The sequence below is a fragment of the Pygoscelis adeliae genome, unplaced genomic scaffold (assembly GCF_000699105.1).
Source record: "Pygoscelis adeliae isolate BGI_AS28 unplaced genomic scaffold, ASM69910v1 Scaffold178, whole genome shotgun sequence".
Classification (NCBI taxonomy): Eukaryota; Metazoa; Chordata; class Aves; order Sphenisciformes; family Spheniscidae; genus Pygoscelis; species Pygoscelis adeliae.
In genome coordinates this window covers 3,365,521-3,391,142 of record NW_008825323.1, presented here as the reverse complement: position 1 = coordinate 3,391,142, position 25,622 = coordinate 3,365,521, and the positions used below count along the sequence as shown (strand labels likewise).

The following is a 25,622-nucleotide window of genomic DNA, read 5'->3' as shown; positions in this document are numbered from 1 at the left end:
AACTTTCTCTTACCAGATATTTTATTATTTACAACTCTTACTGACAGTTGTTGTTGTCACGTACTGTTGCAAAATTGATAGTATTCCCCAATGTATTCTGAAATACAGAATGCTGCACGCAAGCTGGATTATGTTTACGGATCCTTCTTCTGACCCTCTGTCTCCCGCATATGGAAATGTACTCCACTACATGAAGTAAGAGTGGCAACATAAGAGGAAGGGAGAAGGAAAAGTGGAATGGCTGCCTAGATATGAGGAGCATGACAGTAAGTGTAAAAAGTGGTTAGGGGTGTAGACAGGGGTTTGTGAGGATTTCTGGAAGACACAGATTGGAGCTGTGTGAAAGCTCGTGCAAAGTTGCTCGGACCAGCTAGTGAGGGGAGAACTGTGTAGGAAGACATAATGTTCATCAAGGCAATAGACTGGTTTAGCAGAAGAAAGTGTGAATTTTGGGGCAAAGAAATTGCACTGGTGACAGCACTAACAGTGTGTGTCTGTAGTGTATGGCGTGCCACAGGGACAACATAGGAAGTACCACATCGTAAAACATCTGCAAATACTTTTTTTCTGTCTATGCAATTTCAAAAGTAAATCTGTAGTTTTGTTGAGAAGAGCTATGCTTAAGAAAATGTTAATCGGTCGTTTCAAAATCCATCAACAGGATTTTGTGGCATGGACCGTATTTCTTTTAGCAAGCTATAAACAATTGTCTGTATTCAGATATTGCTCAGTGACAAGTGAGATTGTCCTGTATTTCATGCGACTCATATTTCCGTTACCAAGACTGACTTACCCCAACCTGCAGGGCTCTCTCCTGCTTTCCACGTGTTGCTGCGTGGCACCTGACAGCACCCTTTCCCAGGTCCTGCTGAGCTCTGCAGCGAGGCAGTGCACTCCCAGCTTCCTGGGGTTCCTCTCCAGCTTCCCGAGCTCGCCATTGCACTCCCCCGCAGTCGGTCTCCTATTTAGCTGAGTTAAGGTCTCCAACTCCTTTGGGAGCTTTCCTGGTTTTCAGTCTATCACCTCTATCCACCACCTACCACAAGCATTGTGTGGGGTCTGTCATTTTATTTCTTTCTCATTATCTTTACACTCAAAAATGCCATGCTCTGGTTCTGCCAAGAACTTCATGTTACTGCAGTCCTGTCTTTTTCAGCCGTGTCATTTTCTGTCAGTGCTTTGCAGAATTTCCCCTCTCCATTTGTTTCTTGGTTTTACTGGAACATTGTACTTTGCTGATAAAGGATACGGAGTCTCACAAATTGTAGCAGTTCATGCCTCGCTGCTTCTGATGTGTGTCCAGCTCAGTTCTAATTGCAGAATCGCACAGTTTCCTCTCGTTGGCATCCTTTGGAGCAGCATAGACCTGGATCACAGTGGAGTTAAAAGGCTGTCTTCCTGAACAAGTCATGATGATAATTAAGTTGCCTGGGTTGTAGCCAAGTGGTGCTTTTCTGTCCCTATCACTTAGGATTGTGCCAATTCCTCTTTTATGCTTTATTTTGTCATGTGAGAAAATGATCTCGCTATCTGCTGTCTCTCCCTTGCCTGGCCACCTGGCTTTTAAGAGGCCTTCTATGTCATGTCGCTACCTTTGTAATTCATTCATTAGCAAGGATATTTCACCAGGGTGCCAACGCGGTCTTACATTCCAGGTTCTGTTAGAACTAGAGAGGGGAGGTGATTTTTACCTCTTAGACATGTTGATAATAAAATACTACATACAGTTCTGGCTTCCGCGCTTTAAAAAGGATGCAGGAGAATTTCACTGGATCAGAAAAGTTACAAAAAGTCATTTGAGGGCTGTAGGGGATGTGTTCCAAGGAAATGTATAGGGAGCTGAAGGTGTTTAGCATATCAAAAGGAAGATCAAGAAGAGATACGATTATGGTATATGAGTACCTTCACTAGAAGAAAATGCAGGGCACTAAAGGCTTTTTCAACCGAGTAAAGAAAGGCATAAAAAGAACCAAAGGCCAGATATATTCAAATTAAAAATAAATCAGAAAGGTATTTCTAACAGTTTGGGCGATTAGCACACTGAACACCGTTTCAGAGAAGTGGTGAATTCCCCTTGAATCTTCAAATCTTCCTCCGTGGGAGCTGTACCCTGTTTCTGCAGCGACTTATCTGTGATACTTTGGCACATGAGCTTGAGGCACTTGCGTGGTTTTTCTCCCTTCTGATCTCTCAAGGCCTGAAAATCCAGATCCACCCGGTGCCTGATAACGTTCATGTGCAGAGCTGATTTGGGGGGACGTGCCTCCGTACCTCTTCCTGAGGGGTCAGCCAGCCAAGGGGATCGTTCCAGTGCCCCTGCCCACCACTTTTAATGCTGACACAGGTGTGTGCTGAAGGGACCATACAGCGTGGAGCAGCAGAGTAATGCAAAATACCTAAACTGCCCTAAAAACTGAAATTCCCTGAAATGTGATTTATAGCCATGCTTGAAAATCTGTCTATGGAGTTAATGGCTTTTTTTTCCGTAATTCTTCAGGCTGACCTCTTCACAGGTGAAGAACTTTTTCTTTTCGCAGCAGCATGTAAATAGTAATTCCATAAGAAACTGTTGTCCAAAATTACTATTATCTCCTGCTTCCAATGTGACAGCTGCTGGTCGTATGCAACTTACGGCCTTCTCAAAATGGCTGTAATTTTTCACGGTCCTCAATTTGAGAATGCAAGACAAAAATTTCTACCACCACGATGCTCATTCTGCACCACTTTCTGGTAGCATTCAAGTTCACCTTCATCCTCAAAGCATCTTTGTTCTCCATGGAAACATTTGTAGGTGACAAATGTCTTTTAAGAGAACATCTTAACTGATGTAAAAGTCAGCATTGCTAAAGCTTTAAAGCTTGGAATACTTGTATATATTCTCAGTACAATGTAAAGGGGCATTGTCAACTTGAACTTTCCAAAGCTATTTATCTTTAGAAGTATTTTGTTCACTTCAGTGCTTGTAAGGAAATCTAATCCAAAAAGGAGTTTTGTGGGTTTCCTACTGATGTCTGTAAAGGTTATTCTAGGATAGGGTTAGTGCTTAGGTAATGCCTTAATAAAATGAGGCTTCCTTCACTGTACTGGTCCCATGCAAAGATCTGGTGAGGGCAAAGTAGGTCTAACAGAAAATGGTTTAACTTTTTGCAGGAAAATTTGGTGTGAGAGCAAAAAAAGTTGATTCTTTTTTTATGAAAAACTCAACTATTAATGGAAAAAAAATTGTGTGTCTGTAAATTGGAAAGTCTCGTCTTCCGACTGAAGGGCACGTGCCGCCGATGTGCTCACCTCATGCTGAATGCTCCTCGAGCCTCGGCATCTTCGAGTTAGACACGTGCGAGCTGCACCTCCTGCGAGGCCAGAGGAGGGGACCTGGCGCAGAGTGAGAAATGTGCTTTCGCCCGGCCGTGTACGCACAGAGACGCTCTTAACCTAGATTTCCATAAAGTGCAATGCTGACACTCCTTAATGGAATAACCCTTGTTTTTTATCAAATTATCTGAGGGCCCTTCAGAGGATATTTCTCCTGTAAAATGGTTAAGGCTTTCACTGGAAAAAGCTTCCAGATCACTCCCTACCCTTTGTATGATTTTAGGAAATAACAAGCTGGTGACAGGCTGTTCATGGAGGTCTATCAAGCAGACAATAGAGACATATTTCTCAGGTAATCTGTTCTGGATGTGGTGCTATTAGGAATATTTTATAGCTGCAGGAAAGGTGCACAGGTAAAACCGAATTGTCAGTTGCTTCTTTTAGCATAAATAAAAAATAGCATGGACTACTAATGTTGCAAAAGTGCTGTAACTTCGAGAATTGGAGAACTTGGAGCTTGTAGCTCTCCTGTAAACCCTGTAATTTTACAGTCATTACAGTTTTCTGATGGATGTAGGGGTTTTTTGTTCCAGCGGGGGTAGCTTTTGTTGCCTATTTTTGAGTGAGGGGTGCATTATTTCTGCATTACTTGTATCATAATGACTTTCTGATTCTTTTACTGACTTTATGAGAGTTTAGACTGGTTCTTTCAATGATCATTGGCTAAAGTCGCAATATTGTTGCAGAGACGTATTTTTGAGGGGTATCTGTTTTGAAATAATTTATCAAGGAATATTTAACACCAGGGGCATCTTAACCTACTCCAGCTTTGAATGCTCGATTACAGTATTTGTTATCTTGAGGAGGGCTTTATACTCCTCACTGCAGCCTAAACAAAAATTTGACATCCTATGTACATGTATGAAACTTGTATTGACCATCAGCCTGCGCTGACAGCAACAGCTTTAGTCTTTCCTTACTGTTGTTATTTTCATTCCTCACTCCTTATCATCCAAAGAGTTCAAAGTAAAAGGTAAACATTAAGCTCAGAATGCTGTGTCAGTTTTTTTCATTGTAAAATAATTGAACCTTGTTACTGTATGAGCTTTGCAGTAGTTTAATTTTGACAGCTGCACAACAGACAGTAAATGTTTAAAAAAAAAATTAAAAGGAAATTTTCCTGTAGCAAATCTAATCTGCCTGTGATAGCACAGTGCCCATTTTATGAGGCTGCATTTATTCTCATAATTGGCTATTTCCTGTCCTTAAATGCCTATTTATTCATGTCTGCCACCTTTTTCTCAGTTTATTGGCCCTGCGGTCACCACATTATCTTTCTCTTCAAAATCAATTGACATTTTATGAAAAGAGTTTGCTAGATGTTTAGTTTAGTGAGAGTGGCATACAGAACATGTGCTTGTCACATTAAATAATCGCTATTAAAAGTACAGTATTCAGTGGCTTAACGATATATAAAATACATTCATTTACTTTATTTCAATATTGTTATTATTTTTATGTAGAGTAATGAATTGGCAAAACATTACTGGGGGATGCTATAAGTAGAAGTATTCCAAATAGTGGTTTTTCAGAGAAATTCCTGTGCAGTGCAAGCCAACGTTACATTTGACACAGGCATTGAATTTCTAGACATGCTCAGAGTTGCAATCTAGGAAAGTTGAAACTTATGAATTATACAAATTAAAATATTAAGACTTCTAAACTGTGGACAGACTAATTACTAGCCCTAAGATATTCTTGTTTTAATTAAAAGCTTATGGTCAGCTTTTTGTAAGCAGTGATACTGTTTTTCCTTCCATGCCATACCTTTTATTTTCAAAGATGTTCTAAAGCTATTTCTGCTGGCTGGCATGTATGGAGCCATTCTTCATTAGTTCAGTGTACGGTACAGAGAGGGTTATTCAGAAAGGGATCAAGCAGGGTGGATTGGCTTCAGCCACTCTGCACAGTTATAAGCAGTCCCCGCTCATTACAACGTGAGACATCTTATTATATAGAGGGTTGCGGCATCGAATTTTATCCTGGATGCCTGCATGAAGCTTTGACCCTGAGCCACACACAGCTTACTGCAAGAGAGCTGAGCCTTTTGGGTGGTGCTCAAGTCATGTTTTTCTATGCTCAGTCATGCTAACTCCATCAAAATTGAGTCCACACAGATTTATTCTTTTTTGAGAGAGAGGATTTTTACTGTTGTTAGATAAATGGTATCAAAAACGTTCACATCAAAACGTACGTTTTGTGTTTATACAAGAGGCGTAATTAAAAAGTGCAATTTGCATCTGAAGCTGGGTCTTCAACATTCTCGTTAACTGCATTTGAGTAAGTCGTATTAGCTAACCTTGTTTCTAGTGTCTGTACGTTCTTTTTAATATTTATTATTCATATGCATAACAGGTCATAGCTTTAAAAAAAAAAAAAAAAGTCAAGCGAGCAGCACGGGTTGAAGCTGAAGAGAAATCCTTCCAGAAGCTGGGAAGGAATTTCTACTGATGTGGTTTTTTGTCCGGCTGAATGCAAGTAAGCCAATGTGCTCTTGTTTGATGTAAAGAAAACCACGTGCTGATGGAGAATGTTCGTTTCTAGGTGCCAGGTTGACCTGTCAACCCTGAGTAAAGAACAAACCCACAAGTTGGAGATGCCGCTGGAGGAGGGAGAGGGATGCCTGGTGTTGCTGGTCACTCTCACAGCCTCAGCCGCAGTCACTATCTCTGACCTCTCTGTCAACTCCCTGGAGGACCAGAAGGAGCGAGAGGAGATACTGAAGAGATATGTATGGAGTTCTTCTCTTTTGCCCTTTGTTTGCAAAATGTTTGCTTATATAAATAATAAGTATCGGGGGGGGGGAAATCTAAATACATCCCTTACATCCTTATCACGCTCAGCCAATGACAATCATGTAAACTAGTTACTAATATTATCACGGCTGGTACAGGTAACGTCAAGAAGGCTATAAATCCTCTTTATACAATAAGGTATTTTTTACACAGTAATTCGGCTATTTGATATGATCATGTGACATAAAGAAATTAATTTTACTGCCTTGCAGATAATTTTTACCAAGCACAAAATAACTAAGGGGTCACTCAGTGACTGTACAGTTTCTAGTGAGTGTTTATGCCAAATGGTTTGAGGTGCCAATAGTTTTCGGCTTTTTTTTTGAGCATCTACTAAAGGACAAGAAAACTTATTTTTTGTCTACCCATTAGAGGCTGGAGCAGTATTTTGCATCATCAAAGTAATTGTTTTAAACAATATTTCCATTTCAAAATATTCTGAAGCAAATTATTTTCATTTCCCAGCATTCTCACAGTACACAGAATCTGTGTAGTTTTATCAAAGCAACAGAGAGGGGAGCTCTTACTCCAGCATTTGCTAATACCTAAATCACTAAAAGTAACTGTCTCACTACACACGGAGAAAGAAAAAAATAAAAAGCTATTTCCACTTAAAATTACAAAGCTTTTATTGTACAATGCTGCCAGGTGTTTAGAAAGGCTTCTCTAGACACTCAGCCATTAAACCAAGCTCTGACTAACAAAGAGCCGCTTAATTTTTTTTAGATTTTAAAATATTCCTATTCCATGACTGACATCCTTTCAATAACTGAATTTAATAAAGATGTACCTTATCAGGCTGTGCAGATAACATGAAGTGCTAGTACTAATGCTGTACAATATTCTTCAAACAGATTAGCAGGATGTGCGCTTCAGCAAATTTATTCTGGCTATCTCCACTGAATCAGCTGTCTGCTAATGCTTGTACAACTCATACACCAATAGCGTTATCATAAACACAGTTTAATAGAGGTGACTTAGTGAGGCTAAACATAATATTCCTAAACCAACTGAGAGCTAAGGTATTGTGCACCATCTTTGAAAAATAGTTACAATTAAGAGAGTTATTGCACATTTTGGAATCCACCAAGGCAGTCTGTGGTTCTTAGAATAGATCTTTATAAATATAATAAATTTCTGATGGATAGGTTTTTGAGGTGACATACTTCTTGCTACCAAGTGCAACAATACCATATTTCTGTGGATTATTGTGTGTGATGTTATGGCAGTCAAGTGATACTGATCGTTTTGATAATTTAGTAGCAGTATAGAAACATGTTACAAGCGTGTATTAACCATTTTTCCTAAATTCTCAATTTTTTGTCCCCAGTGTAAAGCACAATTTTGTGGTGTAAGATTGATTTATTTATTTCTGTTTCTTACATATTCATGGATATGTGTCTTATATTTGCATTACTGTATGCATTTGAAAACATTTGTATTTTTGGAATATGTTCATATTGCAGAGGCATGAATTTCTCGTTATGTGTTTTTGAAAATTGTAGCATCAATATACCTTTTTGATAAATGTTACTGTTTTTATTAAAATGACCGGTGCACAGCAGCAGAAAGAAATTACAAGGATTAACGAAATTCAAATAGCTTATTTTCACTGATGTTTGATTTGTCTTTGGTATTCATATCTGTACTTCAGAACTGATACAAAGAAAGAGTATGCAATTAGCAAGATATACTGTTCCCCATTGAGTGGCTGTATTTTGGGGTTTATTTTTTGTCCTCTTGAAAAATCTAGCGTCCATTTGAGAAATGTATTTTGCACCCTTTCTGCAGCCAAAAACAGTTAATGAGCTGACCTTGCCATCAGATCAAATAGCCTTGGAAAATGACTCTATTACTGTCATTTAACCATTTGTAGCTGAACATCAGAGCCTTACAAATTAAACAGGCATTACTGTTTGAACCATTATTTTACCACAATTGTCTGAAAAGATTAATTCCTTTTGGGGTGAGGAGGGGGGCGCATTAATGGGTACAGACCAAGAGAGATTGTATGACCTTTTCAGAACGGGTGTGCTGAACCCACGGTCCCCCTTGTCACAGTTTAAAAACCAGAGGAGCTAGTTTAGAGAAGAAGTTGTTAGCATTCCATTTTTATTATGACATTTCACAGTCATCCGATTTAATGTCCCTTGACCAGATTGTCCACTGTGAGACGATGGGCTTGAAATGTTATTTAGAGCATTGATAAAAGGTGAGCAGTTCTAAGATGACAGCGAGTCATAAGGCTGGTGGTGTGACATTAATTTTCTCCATAACAGAGATGGAATAAGACGTCATGGTGACAAGCTGTCAATCAGTACTGGCCCCTCAGTGTATCTCGATGCCATAGGATGGGGTATTGCTTCTCCCATAATAGAGCTGAACTGAGAAGCTCTCCCTGACAGCTGCTGCAGCCATACAGAAAATATATTATACAGCCTTTCATTAAAAAAATAAAGAGGACTCATATCCAGAGCATTTCAATCTTTTCCCATCTATTGAGGGCTGAAAAGATTCACAGCAAATCACGGACTCCTCTGCTATGGAAATTTCAGGCTTCAGAAACTGTGCGGGTTTTGAGGCCTTCAACAATAATCATAAATAAGAAGACAGAATATCATCTGATAAATCATTACTTAAAGTTATGTATTTAAAGTAAGGTATTAAAGTCATTTGCTTCTCCCAGAGTCTCTGCCATGGCATTGTATACATTCTCAGCAGTCTCCGCAGTCACGATGTGCAGTAAATTAATCTAAGCCAGCTGACTCGCTGGAACTAAAAGTTCAAAAATAATTATTCTGCGGGATGGTAACAAAGGTAGCGCAGTGAAATACAGCACTGGTGTCTTTTTGCAGAATGCGCTTACCAGGATGAAATTTGGAAGAAGGGAACTGTACGGCATTGCAGAAAGGGGGGCAGTCGCTTGGCTTGCTCTGTGTTTGGTTTTTGCTTTGTTTTCTTTCTGCACCTTGGTGTCTGTTTCGGTCATTTGGAAACTTGGGTAAAATGTGGAAACATTTGTGCAAATCCTTTCACTTTCATCATGGTATTAGAGCAGAATTATCTCTGTTGTGGTACCAGTTCTGATAAGAAGCTTCCAAACCTTGATCATTACTGTAATAAATGAGGGATGGTGCCAACACACTTTTGCATTGTAACGGTGCCGTCCGTAACACCGTCTCTGCCACCTTCAGCTTGTAAGAACATAAGCAGGGGGGTGAGTGTGTGCTGATTAAAGTTGACCATCAGTATTTTTAAGCCGTATTTCTGATGATGAACATATTAAAAATGATAAAAAGCCATTAACTGTTACCCTGTGTAACATGCACGCGTTTATTCCTATGTATGCAGCATGTAGGGTACTGCACTGAACTGGATTCCTCAGTTCAGTATGCCAAGGCCAAACCTTCACGGTAAACAGTGAATGGTCAGCTGGGGCTTGTGAAATTAATATCAGTGTGATTTAACTGTTAGAATTGTCTTACTAATAAAAAGACAGGGATGCATATTATGTGTCTAAAATTTTAATGGGTAGGTTATCTATGCATAAACATACTGCAGTTTTTGCAAGCTGACATTTAATATTTCATTTAAGCAGCACCTGTGGTTTTCAGATCAGTGATGTTATTTATTCTGGTTTTCTATAACAGTCGATTTTGCCTTCATAATAAATTAAAGAATTGTTGACTTGGTGTTTTACCTGATGTTTGCGTTTCCTAGAAATCTGGACATTATCATAAGCAGTGGAAAAGGTTTCACCTGCACTACATTAAAATTTTAGAAAAGGTCACAGGCATTAAATGCATTAGTCCAGATTTTAAAATACTTCAAAATAAAGGTATGTGCTAGTATTTATGAACAAGACTTGCAAAACCAACCAAAAATTAGGCCACATATATATATGATTTTAAATTTATTTGAAAATCTAATTTTAGTCTCCTCTTTTGGAGTTCCTCCCCTAGGTTATCTAAAAACTGAATGATAATGCCAGGTTTGTCATTAATCGATTGCAGATTAAAAGTTGCATTCGATATTCTAGCATTTGAAATTCTGCAACTTTTAAATTATATTCGAAGTTAGGGCTTGAGAATTTTAGTATATTACACCTAACTGGTGCAATACTCCCAGTTTGTTGCTTTTAGTTATTTGAAAAAAGTGCAGCAACAGAGCACGCTTTCCAAGCAGCTTTCTAAAACTATGTTGGATGAATAAATGCAAGTGTTAGTCTACTCTTTAATTCTTTTTTTCTCTTTTTAATATATGTAGATACTGCAGAAATTTATGTTAAATAATGATTTATAGTAAGAGCTTTCTGCCATGGAATTGGAACCATCTTTTAATTCATTTTTTTTATCTTTTTTGCACGCGATCATGAATTATTGCACGTGATTAAAATTATTAAGTTGCTGTAATCCTCTTTTGATTGTTTTTGCTCGTGTTATTTGCAAGCTATATGCAAGCTTATATATGCATACATGCTATATGCAAGCTTGCATATAATGGTCAACTACAACAAAAACAATATTGGCCCTAAGTCACTGTTCAAAATATTGTTGGAGCCATCAAAGGGAAAATGTGAATATAGATCTCACAAAAGTATTCAGGGAGAGGAAGTGTTTTATTGTTTGTATTAATTTTTTAATACACTGCTATCATTTAAAATTTTGATGGACAGTGGTTCATGTACTATTAGGGGATTAATTCAGTAGAATTAGTGTTATATTTAATCATTCTTATTCTAATTTTTCTTTTGCATTTTTCATTGGTAAGTTAAAGTTGCAAAATACTGTAAGAAACACTGACAACTGTACATTCTTCATAAAATAATATTTAAAAGTATGAGTATGTTAGACAGAATTACACTAACTTATATCTGGGTTAGGGAGGAGGCTATTCATATTGCTTTTGGTTTGTCTTTTTTGCAATTCAGAATTACTTTTCTTTATATTATTTTTTAGAGTCCAACGATGATGTTCCATAACATGAAGGATGTGGGATTTCTTCAGGTGAAGGTCATCAGGGCAGAAGCATTGATGGCAGCTGATGTCACAGGCAAGGATTAATTTAGCTTCTGTGACAGTAAATCCCGTAGTAAGGCTGGGCCTTTTTGGAAGTGAAAAAAAAAAATGTTTAAAACAGAAGTTTATCTAAAGATTATTGTCTGTTTGCGCAGTCTCACCTTCTGCTCATTAAGGAAAAAATCTGCAGACAAACAAACAAAACTTTTGTAAGCAAGGCAGCACGTCATTCTAATGTAGGTTATTTCTCAGAAGGGTGAAATACACATTTTTCTGCATCAGAGGTCCTGGAGAAAATGCATAGAAAAGACTTCTTTTTCTAGTAGATAAAAATACACAAAATTATCGAAATTAAAGCTGAATTCCAGAGGACAAGGCAAATGAAAGGTGCTAGATTTAGATACTAATTTAGAGTTGTTGACAAAAGAACCGCTTGTTATCTGCCAGGTATTTAACAAGGCTGCTATTTGTTTCAGACATTTCAAATAAATGCAGTTTCCTGTAACTACTGCTTATCTGTTTAAGAAGGGAAATAAGGAAATCTTTTTTTATTTTCTATTTTATGTGATATAAGCTGAATGCATAATTTAACCTTTTGCTTTTCAAAGTAAAGAAAAACTATTTCAGCCGTACTGACCATATTCCTCCAGAAATGTCCAAGTTACCTCCTGTAAGTACATTCACCTTCACACTGCACAAGTTGAATGGAGAAAAATGAACCGCTTCTGTGTCAGAAAATAACCATCTCTGCTTTAAAAAAAAAAAAAAGAAAAAAGAAACTATACTAATCTAGCTGGTTTAACTGCAATTTGGACATAAATGTTCTGTTACAGGAGCAGATGCAGATACATAGCAACATATTAACTTTTTAACAGTTTTTTGTAAATTAGCATGAGTACCAGTATTTATTATTTTTCTCAGACAAGGTAACAGAGCAAACACTTTATTGCTGAAACTGATCATCCAGTTTGTGGCACGCAAAATAACAGATTCTATTTTCAGGGAGGTTGGAGAAATGCTTCTAAAGATTCCTCACTCTGCTTTGACCTTATAATCCAATGTGGTCTGAACAGAGAGAGAGATTAAGTTATTCAGGGGCAAATGGGATAATTCAGTCCCTGACCTCGTTCAGTCTTCGGCTTTTCCAGATCAACATGTCATTTGTGCTGGTTGAACAAATTTTTGGAAATACATTTGATTCAATTAAAGATGTACAGAGCTACCAAAATTTTTCAGACATTGCATTTAGAACAACAGTCAGGAAGACGGGAAAGAACACTCAATACTTCCCCATGTCCTGCATATTTGTTCATTAGCAAGAAAAAACATTTATACAGCAGATATGTTTTGTAAGATGGCTGTGCATTCCAGAGATTACAGAAATCATTGTATATTTTGGACAAAAATATCTGGTATTTTGAAAAGAGGACAGAGGGATTTTATTAACTACTGTAGTAATTTATAGCTATTTTTAGTAATTCGTGGGTATGTACAGATCATTCATTTCAGATTAATCTTTGAATAGTAATATTTGGAAATAACTCAAAGTAGTTATTTGGTGATTGTCAATAAGTCATGTTTGCAAAAATCGTATAAAACTTGACTCTCCACCTTTATTCAACTGAGCGATTCTTATTAGTCAGTGTGGAGAGCGCTGTCATCAGCGGTATAACTTACATGACTAAGGATTGCGTGTGTGAGTAAAAGCTAAGGACTAGTTTGCTCTTCTTACTATATAGTTTGTTCAGAGTTAATCTTCTGCCCTCCCCTGAGTCTGAAAAGTAGTGAAACACCTGTATAGTACCTGTGTGATTTGCTCTGTTTCCTGTCTGCTGAACATATCCCATTTCACTTTCAGGAATCTTTTCACGTGAAGTAATAAATCAAAATTTATTAGTTTGGGCTGAATGGATTTTAAAAATCCTTAATATTCCATCATTAAAGCATAAGCATAGACGGAAAAAGATTTCTGTAATCTTTTAAGTAGTCATCAATCTTACTACAGTTGCAAGGATTTTTTTTTTCCTTTCAAAATGTGAATTTTTTCTTTTGTTACCATACATTCATTGAGCAGCATTGTAATACTGTATTAACTCTGTGTGAATAAAGAGCAATTGAGACTCCCGTTGAATGAATGAGTAAAAAGCACAAATTACTTTTTAATGAAACCCTCGATTCTTCTCCTTTCCACAGAAAGCCCATAGCCTTGTTCAGCTGAATGCTATTACAGTAGGTCACTTCAGCTAAGCCCCTAACAAACTGTTGGTAGTCGAGGGCAGTTTTTTCTCCAATCTCAATAGCCCGGTGTTGGACAGTGCACTTCAAATCGTTAAGGTTAGTACAGATTTTTTTTAAAAAAAGAGAGAGATTAAGGGTAGTGGTTCAGGCCTCAGTGTACAACCGTCCCACATACACATGGGTTGAACAAGATGCCAGGGTGGGCTGAAATTTTGGTGAAGTTGTGGCAGGGGAGCACGTGGGCACTACCAGTTTGAAAATGGGGCGCTGCTCAAACGTGCCATAACTGGGTTTTAAAAATACCCCAGAAAAGAACAAAATGAGACTTCTCCTCACTCAGCCCACTTGCAAGGAAGTCTAGGAAAGGGAGGATCGCAGAGGGCTTGAGAGATTCCCTGCAGGTGTTTGAAAGCTCACCTTGGTTTTGGGGAGAGCTGAAAAATAGGGCATCTTCCAGGACCAGGGCCTTTGAGAGAATTACCAGGTCTATGAGGATGTTTCCCCCAGAAAAACAGCATCTTTCCATGGTCAAAACACAATTTTAGGGCCTCCACCAATGCAAAATTATGTTCTGTTGGAAATTGTGGTCGCAACAAGTACCCCTTCCTGGAAAATACGTATGTTTTTAATATGTTTTTTTGAAACTATAATCTAACAAATGGAAAGACATTGAGTGTGGTGGTTACTTTTTCCTTCTCTTCCTGAGAAGAAAGTTTCATTTACATCTTCCGTTGTGTTTTAGCTCTTCAGTGCAAGGCTGTTTTCTCCCTAAATCCTTACCTAAAGGAACTTATATTTTCCCCTTTCCCCACGTCTTTGCTCACTTGTGGTTCCTCTGGAAGACAGGCAGACATGCTTGAGGGTTCGGCTGCTTGCGGAGCCCTGGCATAGCAGTGTGTGTGCCTACAGTGACGTCCTTTTACGTGAAGAAATACTCTGATGGTGCAGTAAACCGTGAAGTGTAATGGACTCATTGTGCCCGTTGGCCTCTGAAATTAGTACATATTCTGTTCACCTAACCCGCCTGAGTTTTGGAAAGCAATAGAACCTTCACCATGACGTGGTGCCAGTTTAGGCAATAGTCAGGTAAGCGTATTCCTTCTGCAGCAAAGTTAGGTATAGGTGGGTCGTGGTGGAAGGCTGCTGGCTTTGCAGGCAGTGCTTGCGTCTCCTTTACTGGGGCAGATGCATTCCTCCTTTTCCTTGTACCACGAAATAAAATTCAAAACCTCTGCCTTATTATTGACGAGAAGCAAGCGGGGTGGGAAAAGATGTGCCACAGGTTTGATCAACTTCAGCGAAAGTCTTATTATTTTACGGGATAATAGTTAGCAACTCAGATTCATTAGCAGAGCAAAATCCAAGCTCTGTGTGACGGCCTGCCTAGAAAACAGTTTGTTTTGCTGTCTTTGGGCTTTAATTAAGACGTGTTCAATTCTAGCCCCCTGGCTCCCCTCTCCCCCTGCCCCCACCCCGCTTGCTGTGTCACAGACCGGCGATCAGACGCTTTCAGATGGTCCAGCCCATGACTTTGACCTTCTGCGCGGTCCGGCGTTCCCTGGGGAACCGTTCAGCTCATGAGGTCTGATTTCACACTTCCAGGATGCCTCGGCTCTCTTAACAATGACAGGGAGACAAAGCCCTTTAGAGCGGGCCGCATGGGGACTTGTTTAAATTGGAAACTAGAGAGGAGTCAAGGAACAAGGTTACAGGCTACAGAATAGTGCTTTTAATAAAGAGCTCACAGCTCTGGTTCAGCTCAAAGAGGGCTACCTCTGTACAATTAATTGAGACATTTATCTGGAGCATCTTAGGCCTCTACTTTCTCACAGAATTATGTGATAAATATCAGCTAAGAGGCAAATGAGATGTGCATGAAATGAATTTTTAACACTTTGATTACTGTGTCTCCAGTCTTCATTAGAAGTAAATTTATTTGTATTTCTGACCTCATTATTAATCAATTGTCTGCATTTTTTTGGGGTACCGTGATTTCAGAGCCTAGTATGTATATATATAAAGAGCTCAGTGATATTTAGGTTTGTAGTCAAAAGCTTTTCCAGGCTTCTCCTCCTCTGAAGAACGGAAACTAAGCATCGAAAATGAGGCAGGATTTTTTTTTTCTTCTTTTTCAGTTTTATGTCTGGAATTCAGCCTCTCTTCTAAGAAAATTCCATGTTAAAATTTTGATTAAAGTACTTGAAAGTAGGATGAAGATACCAAGATGGCTAAATGTGCAGAATGTAAATGAGTTTTCTAAAATCTGTTCTACTAAAATGTCCTAATACCACATGTGCAAAAATAGTCTTTGAAATTGTTCTTCAAATGCTAGGAAATGTCAGAGTGATGTACACAAACATTAAATTCACAAAGGTATGGAAGCCCATGCATGTAAAATTGAACGAATAAATTCAGAGGCCCTTTGGAAATATGGTTCCAAAAGTAATTTGCTCTGTCAATTAGTGCAACCAGATTTCAATATACACTTGAATTATCTTCACAAAGTATGGAAATCTACTAGATGGGCAGTATTCTGTGGTAGATAAAATCTCACCTGGTTCTATCGTATAGGTCGCCTGAAGACATCAGGCCAATATCATGTACTGCAAAACTACTTTTTTTCAAGAAAGTAGCAGTTTTAGGATAGTAATGGCAAAATTAGGATTTAAAAGACATTTTTGGTTAACCATAACATTTATAATTAAATATATCAGTGAAAGGATGGCTTGTGGTTATTAACTTTTTTTTTTTCTGTAAATATTCTGTGGAAATGTTTAACACGATTGTGGCACTACACTGAATCGCCTGGTAAGATACCTCACGCATTCATGGTATCAGTCCGTTGTAACACGTTTGCAGCAGCACTGTTAAAGAGGAATTATCATTTCCATTTTAAAGATGGAAAACTAAGAAAGGTTAACTGACTCAGCTAGGGCCGACAGAGCAAGTCCTTGTCAAAGCTGGCATTTGGCTTGGGTCCTGTACTTAATCCATTAGATAAGGCAGCTTCTCGTGCTATTGAGCCATTCCTCCTCCTGGCCAAAGGTCAGACTGACTGCTCTGTTGCAAGCAGCTGGCTGGCAGGGAGCTTGGAACAACATTAGTGACATTAGCGTCTGCATGAGTGGCACTGCCCCCCAGAGTAATGAACTGGCTGTCTTGTCTTCCCAAAAAATAAAGGCCTTTTTTGGCTGTGGGGACTTAGATCCGTCATGGACAGGCATGGCCAGCAGTAGGGGAGAACCATAATAGCCTATGAAATAGTCAAACAATATCTCTGCTTTCACAACCACGTTAAACTTGGTTGAACTTCTTGAAGTTGTGGTTTGTGAACTTGACTTTTAGAAGTAGAAATGGAATTGAAATCTCCTATTAAATTTTTAAACTATCCAAAACATTTTCAGTAGTCTTTGTGATTCTAGTTCAGTTTGGATAATGTAATTTGAACAATGCAGAAATTCATGTAATACTTAGTTCAGAATAAAGTTAACGATTTGCTTAAAATCAGTTCATGGTCTAGCCAATGCTAGAGTTGGCTTTCTATCGGTTTATATAACTTTACGGACTGATCAGTGGCAGGTAAACGTTAAATGCCAATCTATATTTAGCCTGCCACATGGTTCCTTTTGTTGAGAAAACTGTTGAAGAAACAAAACTAGGAAATTATTTGTGTCTCTGGACATATATACGGAAGCAATGCATGCTTTCTGTAGCCATGGTAGAAGTATCTCCACAGGGCTTACGGGGGGCTAGTCCCATGCTATCTGATGTCCCTTGTGAGTTAATCCTGATGAAGTGCAATAAGTTTTTCAGGGGACGGGTAGGTCTGCGATACGCTTTTTGGCTTGCATCTACACTGAAAAGCAATTGCATTAATGGTAGTTCCTTATAAGAGTCCACGGCAGCTCTGATTAAGAAAGAGTGAGTTGTTCTACAATGACTGGTGGTCTTTCTGATTATTTCTTTCGTACAAGCTGGATTTTCAAAGATTGAAAACAGAAAAGCATAATGTTTATGACTGTACACAGGTGTTTCTTTCCTGTCTAAAATAGGGAGTCATCTTACTGCATAAAATATGGATGTTTCCATATGTTTGTTTACTAAAGTCTCCCTTTTTACAATATTAACCAAATAATATGCAGATAATGTGCAGTTTTCTGGAGACAAATCCATGTATTTAATAGAGTTTTATAATAAAAGGACATCACAGTTTAACTTGTACAAAATGTGGCAAGCAAGAAATGTGAATTTAAACTTTGACAGCATTTCATCACGAAAAACTCCTATTTGTGTACGAGTGGAGCTAGAAAGTGAGTACAAAAGTGCAATTATGTTGAATTGAAGTCCCTGTTTGTAAGAATTGCAGTGCTCCGAAATGGATTTTTGCTGGGAAAACAATCTACCAAGAATCAAAAATTTTTATTGGACAACTTCCCCCTCAGGGACCATTGAAGGACATATCTGTTTAACTTGCCCAGAAATATGAATTATACTGTATTGCAGTTTGACAGCTCCAATATTCAGGTAAAGTTCATATTTATACAAACAAAAGATACTTGCATCTGAATTGGTCACATGTCATTCAATCTCTTGTGAAAAAGCAGTACTTTCGGAGTTGAATTTGAGATGAAGCCCAAGGTTTTGTTGTTTCAGCTACCCACTAGACTGGACAGAGTCCAGCTCACCTCTAGCCTGGAAGATGGGCTGCAGTGGCATGTGTCTGAGACGGGTCCACCAGCCCTAGAACATCAGTTCACAAGGGTTCACAAGCCACCTAACATGTCTGGTGCTTGCTGATGAGTTCCAGCATAGTGAGCCAGCACATCTACAAATGTGGAAGTCCTGTGGTCTTTGAACTGATGGAAAGGGCCTTTCCCAAACTTTTCCAGCTGAAAAACACAGCAAAACTGTTAAGCAATGTGGTGCTGTAGCTACTTGACAAGAAAATTCAGAAGCTAAAATTGTGTGGAGGTTGAGTTTTTGTTGTTTTGATCTTCTAAATATTTTGAGAAGCAATTAAAAATTGTCACCATTTAGGTCTCTCTTCTATGATGAAAAAGTGTGTTTTATATACTTGCAGGAGAAAAAAGTTGTTCCAGTGGCCAACCTTCTGAGCTCCAGATAAGGAATCTGAGCTCCAAACTTACTTTGTTTCTGTTGCTGAAGGACTTCCTGGGGTGTGGGGGACTTTGAGTTTTGAAGCAAATAACAAATAAGATCTCTCTAGTTCCTGGTTAGCTTCTCTGGCAGCTTAACCACCGTTGTAGAGTTGGGCTGGTTTGAGTTAATGGGTGTACAGTTCATCCAGGGGGATGCTGAAGTTCTGAGAAGTAAGGTGACAAGTAAAAGACTAACGTTTTAACAATTGTGTGTATGGTGTGCAACGTGAGGGACACAGTGGTGATTGAAATAAAATACTTAGATCTCAGTAAAATAATCTCGGTTTGTGCTCCCGTCTCACCGCCTGTCTAAAGATTAAATGCAATATAGCGTAGCACAAACAAGGATATCTTCCAGACTAGATGCAATGTGTGGCATGATGAAGAAAATGGGAAGCTTCAAAAGATAAGTAGTTCTTTAATTTTTTTCAGTGGGAGCTTACATTACAAAGTAGAATTCCTTCTAGGGGACATTCTCAGGTAGTCCAGGTCTGTAATGGGTAAAGGGGAAAAAAACGTGAGGGAGATCCATCAAAAGAGACGCTGCTTTCCCTTCCACATTATTTTGGGTATTATATAAATTAACACTTTATTTCTGTTATTTCAGGAGCCCTTAGGATTGTATAAGTGGAGTCCAAAAAGCATAAGACGTTACAGCAACAGAATGGATTAATGAGATTTGTTTTACTTCTTACTGCAGGTCTAATTTCAGTCAGTGGGAAGGTGTACTTCACTGGTTTTACTACCTACTTGTCTCATGAATTTCTTCAAACAGTGCTAGGTGTAATAGTGATTAGTCACACCGAGGTCATGGGATTACTCAAAATAGTAAGTGCTGTTTTCAGTGGTGCTGGGAGCATGCTCTTACTGTGTAAGTGCTTTAAGCGGATGGTGGGTCGTCTTATTCTTTGCACAGCATTGAGCACACATTTAGGGCTGTATTCAGAAGATGTTTGTGGATGTCCTCCTGATCAATAGAGTTGAGTACCTCTGAAGTCACTGAACAGTAGCTGGAGGCCTACAGAAGGCACGGAGCAGGGAGTTAGTTGGAAGATCCTCAGTAGACACAGGGATTTGGGTAGAATTTCTTGACATATGGCAGGTGATATACGGTGATATATGACAGCTGTGATTTAGTCTGTAGTGAAAGGCATACTTGTGGTGACAACAATTTAGAATGATGTAATTAAGTTTAGGAAGCACAAGTCTAGTTGAAGGTTTTTAAGTGTACTTTAAGAACTGCTAGACGGACAGCACATACTTTTCTGAACACATGTGGTTCTTTTTTATAAAAATGAGGAAAACCATTTATCTAGCTCTTGTTTGAAATTGCTAGTTGCATTAACTAGACAGAAGTTGTCTGAGGATGCCTTGATTAGAGTATGTGTTGTGCTTAAGGTGTGGATTTTGAATAATATAGTGATGAATATATGTTGTAAGTTTCTGGATTTCCTTCGTCCTCCTAGAGACCAAGGAGACCTGAGGACAACACCTTTTAATATTTTAGTGCTCTCTTAAGGCTTTCATTGGGAATGATCCCATTATTTTGAAGGCTCTTGCAAGGCAGCAGGTTGCCATGGCTGTCAGTGAGAGTTACGATTGCAGTTATTCTTTCTAATAATGAGAACTTGAAAGATGACAGATGGATATGAGTTTCACCAAGTACTTGTGCTTCGCTCTGGCTTTGTCTTTCTGGATCATGTTCGCTTATTTGGGTTGGTATTCAAACAACGTTTGCACATACCATATGTTTAGCACGTCAGCGAAGAGTGTTGCCTTTCAGATACCCAGCTTGGTTATGAGTATTTTAGCATATGGAAGAAGTGCCCATAGGCGATGGTGAAGGGCTTTGCATATGGAAACTTCATAGCCTACTCATATGGTAAAAACAGTATTCCTTAGTAGAGATGTTCACAGCCAGGAAACTTCTACTTGTCTACCATGATATTTGGGCCTTCCCTTGTACCATTTCACAATATTTCCTTTTCTCAAATTTGGCCTCTAATTGTTTTCAAGTTATGGGGGGAGGAGACATGAAGTTTTGAGTGTGAGAGGGAGATTCTTCTATTTCTGAAAACGGTTTGGTTTGATTGAGGACCTCTGTGATTGATGTTATGTATTATTTAGCTTTCTCTTAAGTGGATTGATATCCATATAAGTCTATAAGGAGAGTCATTGAAAAAGTGCATGTCAACAGATGCAGAAAATAAATGACTGTAGTAAATACCTTCTCTCTGTTTACAGAATGGCGTTTAGACACTGCAGTGCATTTTCCTGTGTCTGTATATGATTAATAAGCACAAATCATGTTGTACCGTCATATGCAAATATGATTGATGATACTTGAAAAAAAGGAGATAGAGTAATATCACCTAGCTCACCTGCTGTGTCAGTTCTGCCTTGTTATTTTAACTACCTTCTGGGTGTTTCTTTTTCAAACACTGAAACCTGAAGAACTTAAATAAATATGAATTGTTTAAGTTTCCTACCACTTTTTAGGCTTGTGAAGTAGGAGAACATTGAGATGTGTGATATATCCATCTCTGCTGACTAATGAATTAATCATTTTTCAAGTTTAATGGGAAAGATTCAGCGGTAGATTGTTTTCTAGAGAAGGTAAACATCAACTCTAACTGTAATTCACAATGTGTTTAAAACAATTATTCTTTATCATTAAGGTTAATAATATGCACATTAACCTCTGATGTAGTCTGAATCAATACTGCAGTTTGGGAGATGTGACCCCTGGACAGCTTTGTCTAAATATTGATTTCATTGTCATTTGTATAAGGTATGAAACAAATTACATGCCTCCCTAATATCATTAATGTAGCCCCATTGAGCTACTCAATTTATGGCTTCTTATAATGCATGACAAAGCATTACGGAGTTATTGAAGACATTGTGAAATACAATTGCTTAGTGTGCTAGATTTGATTGTGGAAGGCCAATGCCAACACTCAATAACTTTCAAACAATTTGCTGTCCAAGGAAAGTCCAAAGACAAGAAAGAGCCACTCCGTAGTATGCAACTCAGTTGTTAATTTCCATCAGACAAAGTTCCCTTGGGTTCTGGGAGCAGCAATTTATTCTACAGCTTTCTACTTATATATTTGTAGCCTTACATGAAAATAATGCATACACTTGTATTCTATGCCAAAGGCAAATGTTGTTCATCTTCAATTACTGGAGGAAATCAAAATAGGTAGGAGGGATAGCATCTCTCTGTCTTGGCCAGCATTTATAGTGGTTGTCATTACTGTCATAATTTGAAATATGAGTTAAATAATTTACTCCACACTGTGATTTCTTCCCTTTATTGCCTCTTTATTGCAATTGTCTTCTCACCGTGCCCCTCATGTTTTCATTACTGCTCCTTCCATCATAGCTGTTCCTCAGATCTTTCTTGCAACACCTTCTTACCCTTCCAGGAAATTTTAAGGTTGCCCCAAAACTCTGGAGTTACCAATCTTCCCTTCTTTTGCTTCCTCCCTCTTCGGAGAGCTCCTTTTTTACGCAAGCAAACTGTTGTTAAGCATGAGATTCAGGTGTCTGCTTTCCTTCTCCTTTCCAAATACAAACCTTGGCCTCGTGGGTATCTAAGAAAAAGCTTAGTATAAGTTTCATGTCTTCTCCCTAAACTTTCAGCTGGGATGATTTTTCTTGCTCTTTGCTTGGTATCTAAGCACTGCTCACCTGTAGTCATTGGCTATAAGCTGCTTATTTCACATGCAGGCGTGCGCGCGCACACACACACACGTCCTTTCCCCATTCTTTTTCTTTAGCTTAAAAAAAACCAACTTCCATATCCAGTCTAGGATACCGCTTCCATTATCTACATACTACATTTTCAAAGCAGCATCTTCATACTTTCTCCTGTGGTGGCTTTCATGCTGAGGGAGCTTCTTGTAAATATATGCAAAGCTACTTCATTGTGCTTTAATGTATACAAAAATCTCAACCACGTTTGAGCTTCTGCTGTGCTGAGACTACAGCCCACCATTCCAGCTGATACCGTCTCATTGTTTAATTGTACTTGCCCGTTTTCTCTGGTGCTGGGCTTTTATCTGAGGCTGTCTTTAAGGCTTTTCGATTTTGGGGAGAGGATTTGTACAGCGTGAAACATGTAGGGCATAGTAATCTTTGGATAAGTATCATAGGTGCTATGTTATTACAAATAATATGGAATAATACATTTCCTACATATCAAAATGCTCTAATTATGTTATCATTACAGTCAATGTAGGATTGGCACCATTAAAGTAAAGTTCTCTCAGCTGTCTCAGAAGGGTGCTTGGCACCTTTTAGGAACATGCTGTTTTTTCATCAGAAAAGTCTGTATGGTGATTTTCTTTTCTCCTTTTCTTTTCTTTTCTTTTCTTTTCTTTTCTTTTCTTTTCTTTTCTTTTCTTTTCTTTTCTTTTCTTTTCTTTTCTTTTCTTTTCTTTTCTTTTCTTTGACAAAAAAGATGTTCTTTTAGTGAAGAATGTTGATAGATTATGGAGATGAACAGCCTGTTATGAGCATCTTGAATATAATGCAGATCATAGGACTTCCCTGAATTAATTCCTGAGGGAATTACAATGCAGCTTAGGAAAAGGAAAAAAAAAAAAACAAACTAATTTTTATTTAAACCTTGCTCATGGTGGGTTTTCTTAGTTCACAAATTTTGTTCCAAATTTTCTCTTATAGGTAAAAGCGACCCATTTTGTGTAGTTGAATTGAACAATGACAGACTGCTGACACATACTGTCTACAAGAACCTCAATCCAGAATGGAACAAAATCTTCACATTGTAGGTGTTTGGATTTTGTGAGTGTTTGGGGTGGCTTGGGGGTTGGGTTGTTTTCTTTTTTTTGGGGGGGGCGGTGTGTGTTGAAGGGGATGTATGTGTGAATCAAAGATAGCTACTGCTGATTCTGAAGAAGATAGTGAAGACATACTGATATTTCTAAACCAAACAGCTGAATACTTTTTTGAGGATTAAAAACATGAAAAAAATTAGAGAAGAGGTACCATTTTAAAGGTAAAAAAGCAAGGTCTGTTTCTTTGAAACCAGGTACGAGTAATGCTGTGCACTCCAAACTCTTGCTAGCTTCAGTGAGCGTTTCAAGGGCCAAATCCATCACACTGGATTTGGTCCTGAAGTTTTTTTGGGGAAAAAGGGTATTGTGATTATGACCGTCAGTAAAATGTGGTTGTTAACTGTAATAACCATTAGATAACTATATAAAGGAAGGAATTCTAAATGCATTCATACTTCTCTGAATTATGATCAGATACTTTCCACTTGTTCTTTGCATTTACCAACTGCACTTCTCACAATACCGTCCACTATCATACTAGTACAATGCTGCTATTGGGTAATAGCAGGAGTCTTAAACACCTAGTTTATTGGGAAGTGATGCAGCTGAGTTTTTTTATCCTTCTGTTATTTTGAAGACAGTAAAAGCCTCTGACAAAATAGAAGAAAGTCTTCCACAAAAAAAATGTTCCTGTTATTTGTCTTGCTCAGTTGCCTTTTCTCCCTGCTTCTCTCTATCTGACTGCCATGTGACACCAATGAGTAGAAAACTGATCAGTTGCAGGTTTCTCTGCTGCTGAAATCAGCTAACAATCCACTGCAAAAAATCAGTAGAAGCTTTAGCTTTGTGTACACTTAACTTCACTTTATCATAAATGAAAATACTATGTTTTGCCCTTGATCTTAGAACACAGTCTGATTTATTTTTTTTTCCTCCTCTAAATTTGTCATTCATGTATCTGGCATCCATAGCTTTTCTTGCCCTGCAGTGAGCTCTCAGGAATGAACTCAGAACAAAAGAAAAAATCTCACAACAGTTGTACTTCTCATTAGCTCATTAACGTAGTTCTCATTTATGTATCTGCAAAACCACACTAAATTCTTCATTAATATATTTTTAATTATCTACTAATAGAGCCAATAACTAATCAACCTCTACTGCTCAACAGTGTTCTCTGCATAAGAAATTGCCTGGTTTTGTAGAGGACAAAAGACTAATCAAGAATCAAATAGAAAAACTCAAAAGGCCTTCAAGGAGAGTTTTCACCTCTCTTCTGTGTATATTTGCATTGACTATTTTATTTATCCTCAGATTTGTTAATTAATTTTAGGCTAGCAATCCTGTTTCATCTGGAGGCTTATCTTTTACTGAAGTTAAAGTGCTTTGCTTGAATTCATATTTCCTGGATCAGCCATTTGATCAAAGATGAGTTCTCTCAAACAATTCTGTTTTTTTCTCTGAATAAGGAATGTGAATTTTTCACTTGAGAATTTACAATATACAGTGGCATTTGTTGTGCACGGTGGTGGAGTGTTTAATAGCTTGCAGGCAAAAAACAGTAGTAGCTGAAAAATGCATCGTTTTGTATTGCTTGTTCCTAATCTGTTGCAATGACTGTTGTATATTTGTAATTAAGGAAGGATTTTAGAATTAAAGAGGTTCTCAGTGCAAGGATGTGCTCGTGTAGCTCGTAATCATTTTCATTTGCAAACCTACAGATTTCACAGTATTTGCAGTAAGAATTGCTGCAGGGATAGCAGTGTGTAAGGGATAGTCTTTAAAGGCTCTCAATCCTGCTGCTCGCGGCTGTAAATCCCCCAGTGCTGCTCGGCGCTGGCTCTCCTTGCGGCTCATGCGGCGCAAACGCCAGGTAGGAGATTTAAAGCAACATCCTTCGGAAAACTTCTGCTGGGAAAGCCTCACAGGGAGAGAGAGTGATCGCTGCAGCCCTTAGAAGGCATTTCGGTTATACGGAGGGATGCCTCATTTACTTAAGTTCTGTACTCTGCCATGGCGAGGAAAAATAGACGGGTATCTGTTTTTGCTAACCTTTCACGCTTTTGTCCTTGGTACCTGCTGGTGTAGGTGACTTCTCTCTTCTGTGTGTGCTTCTCCCTTTGTAGCAATATTAAAGACATCCACTCGGTGCTTGAGGTGACAGTTTATGATGAAGACCGTGATCGGAGTGCTGACTTTCTAGGCAAAGTTGCGATACCGTTGCTGTCTGTAAGTTTC

General features: G+C 38.4%; 1 protein-coding gene across 1 annotated transcript in view; it reads left to right on the top strand.

Moving 5' to 3' along the window:
* MCTP1 (multiple C2 domains, transmembrane 1) overlaps window positions 1-25,622 on the top strand; it is a 176,461-nt gene that overhangs the window by 53,466 nt on the left and 97,373 nt on the right. The window contains exons 7-10 of the mRNA XM_009330317.1: window positions 5,917-6,103; window positions 11,126-11,219; window positions 23,275-23,377; window positions 25,511-25,613. Of these exons, the coding sequence (XP_009328592.1) occupies window positions 5,917-6,103; window positions 11,126-11,219; window positions 23,275-23,377; window positions 25,511-25,613 (487 nt within the window). The remainder of the gene's footprint in view (window positions 1-5,916; window positions 6,104-11,125; window positions 11,220-23,274; window positions 23,378-25,510; window positions 25,614-25,622) is intronic.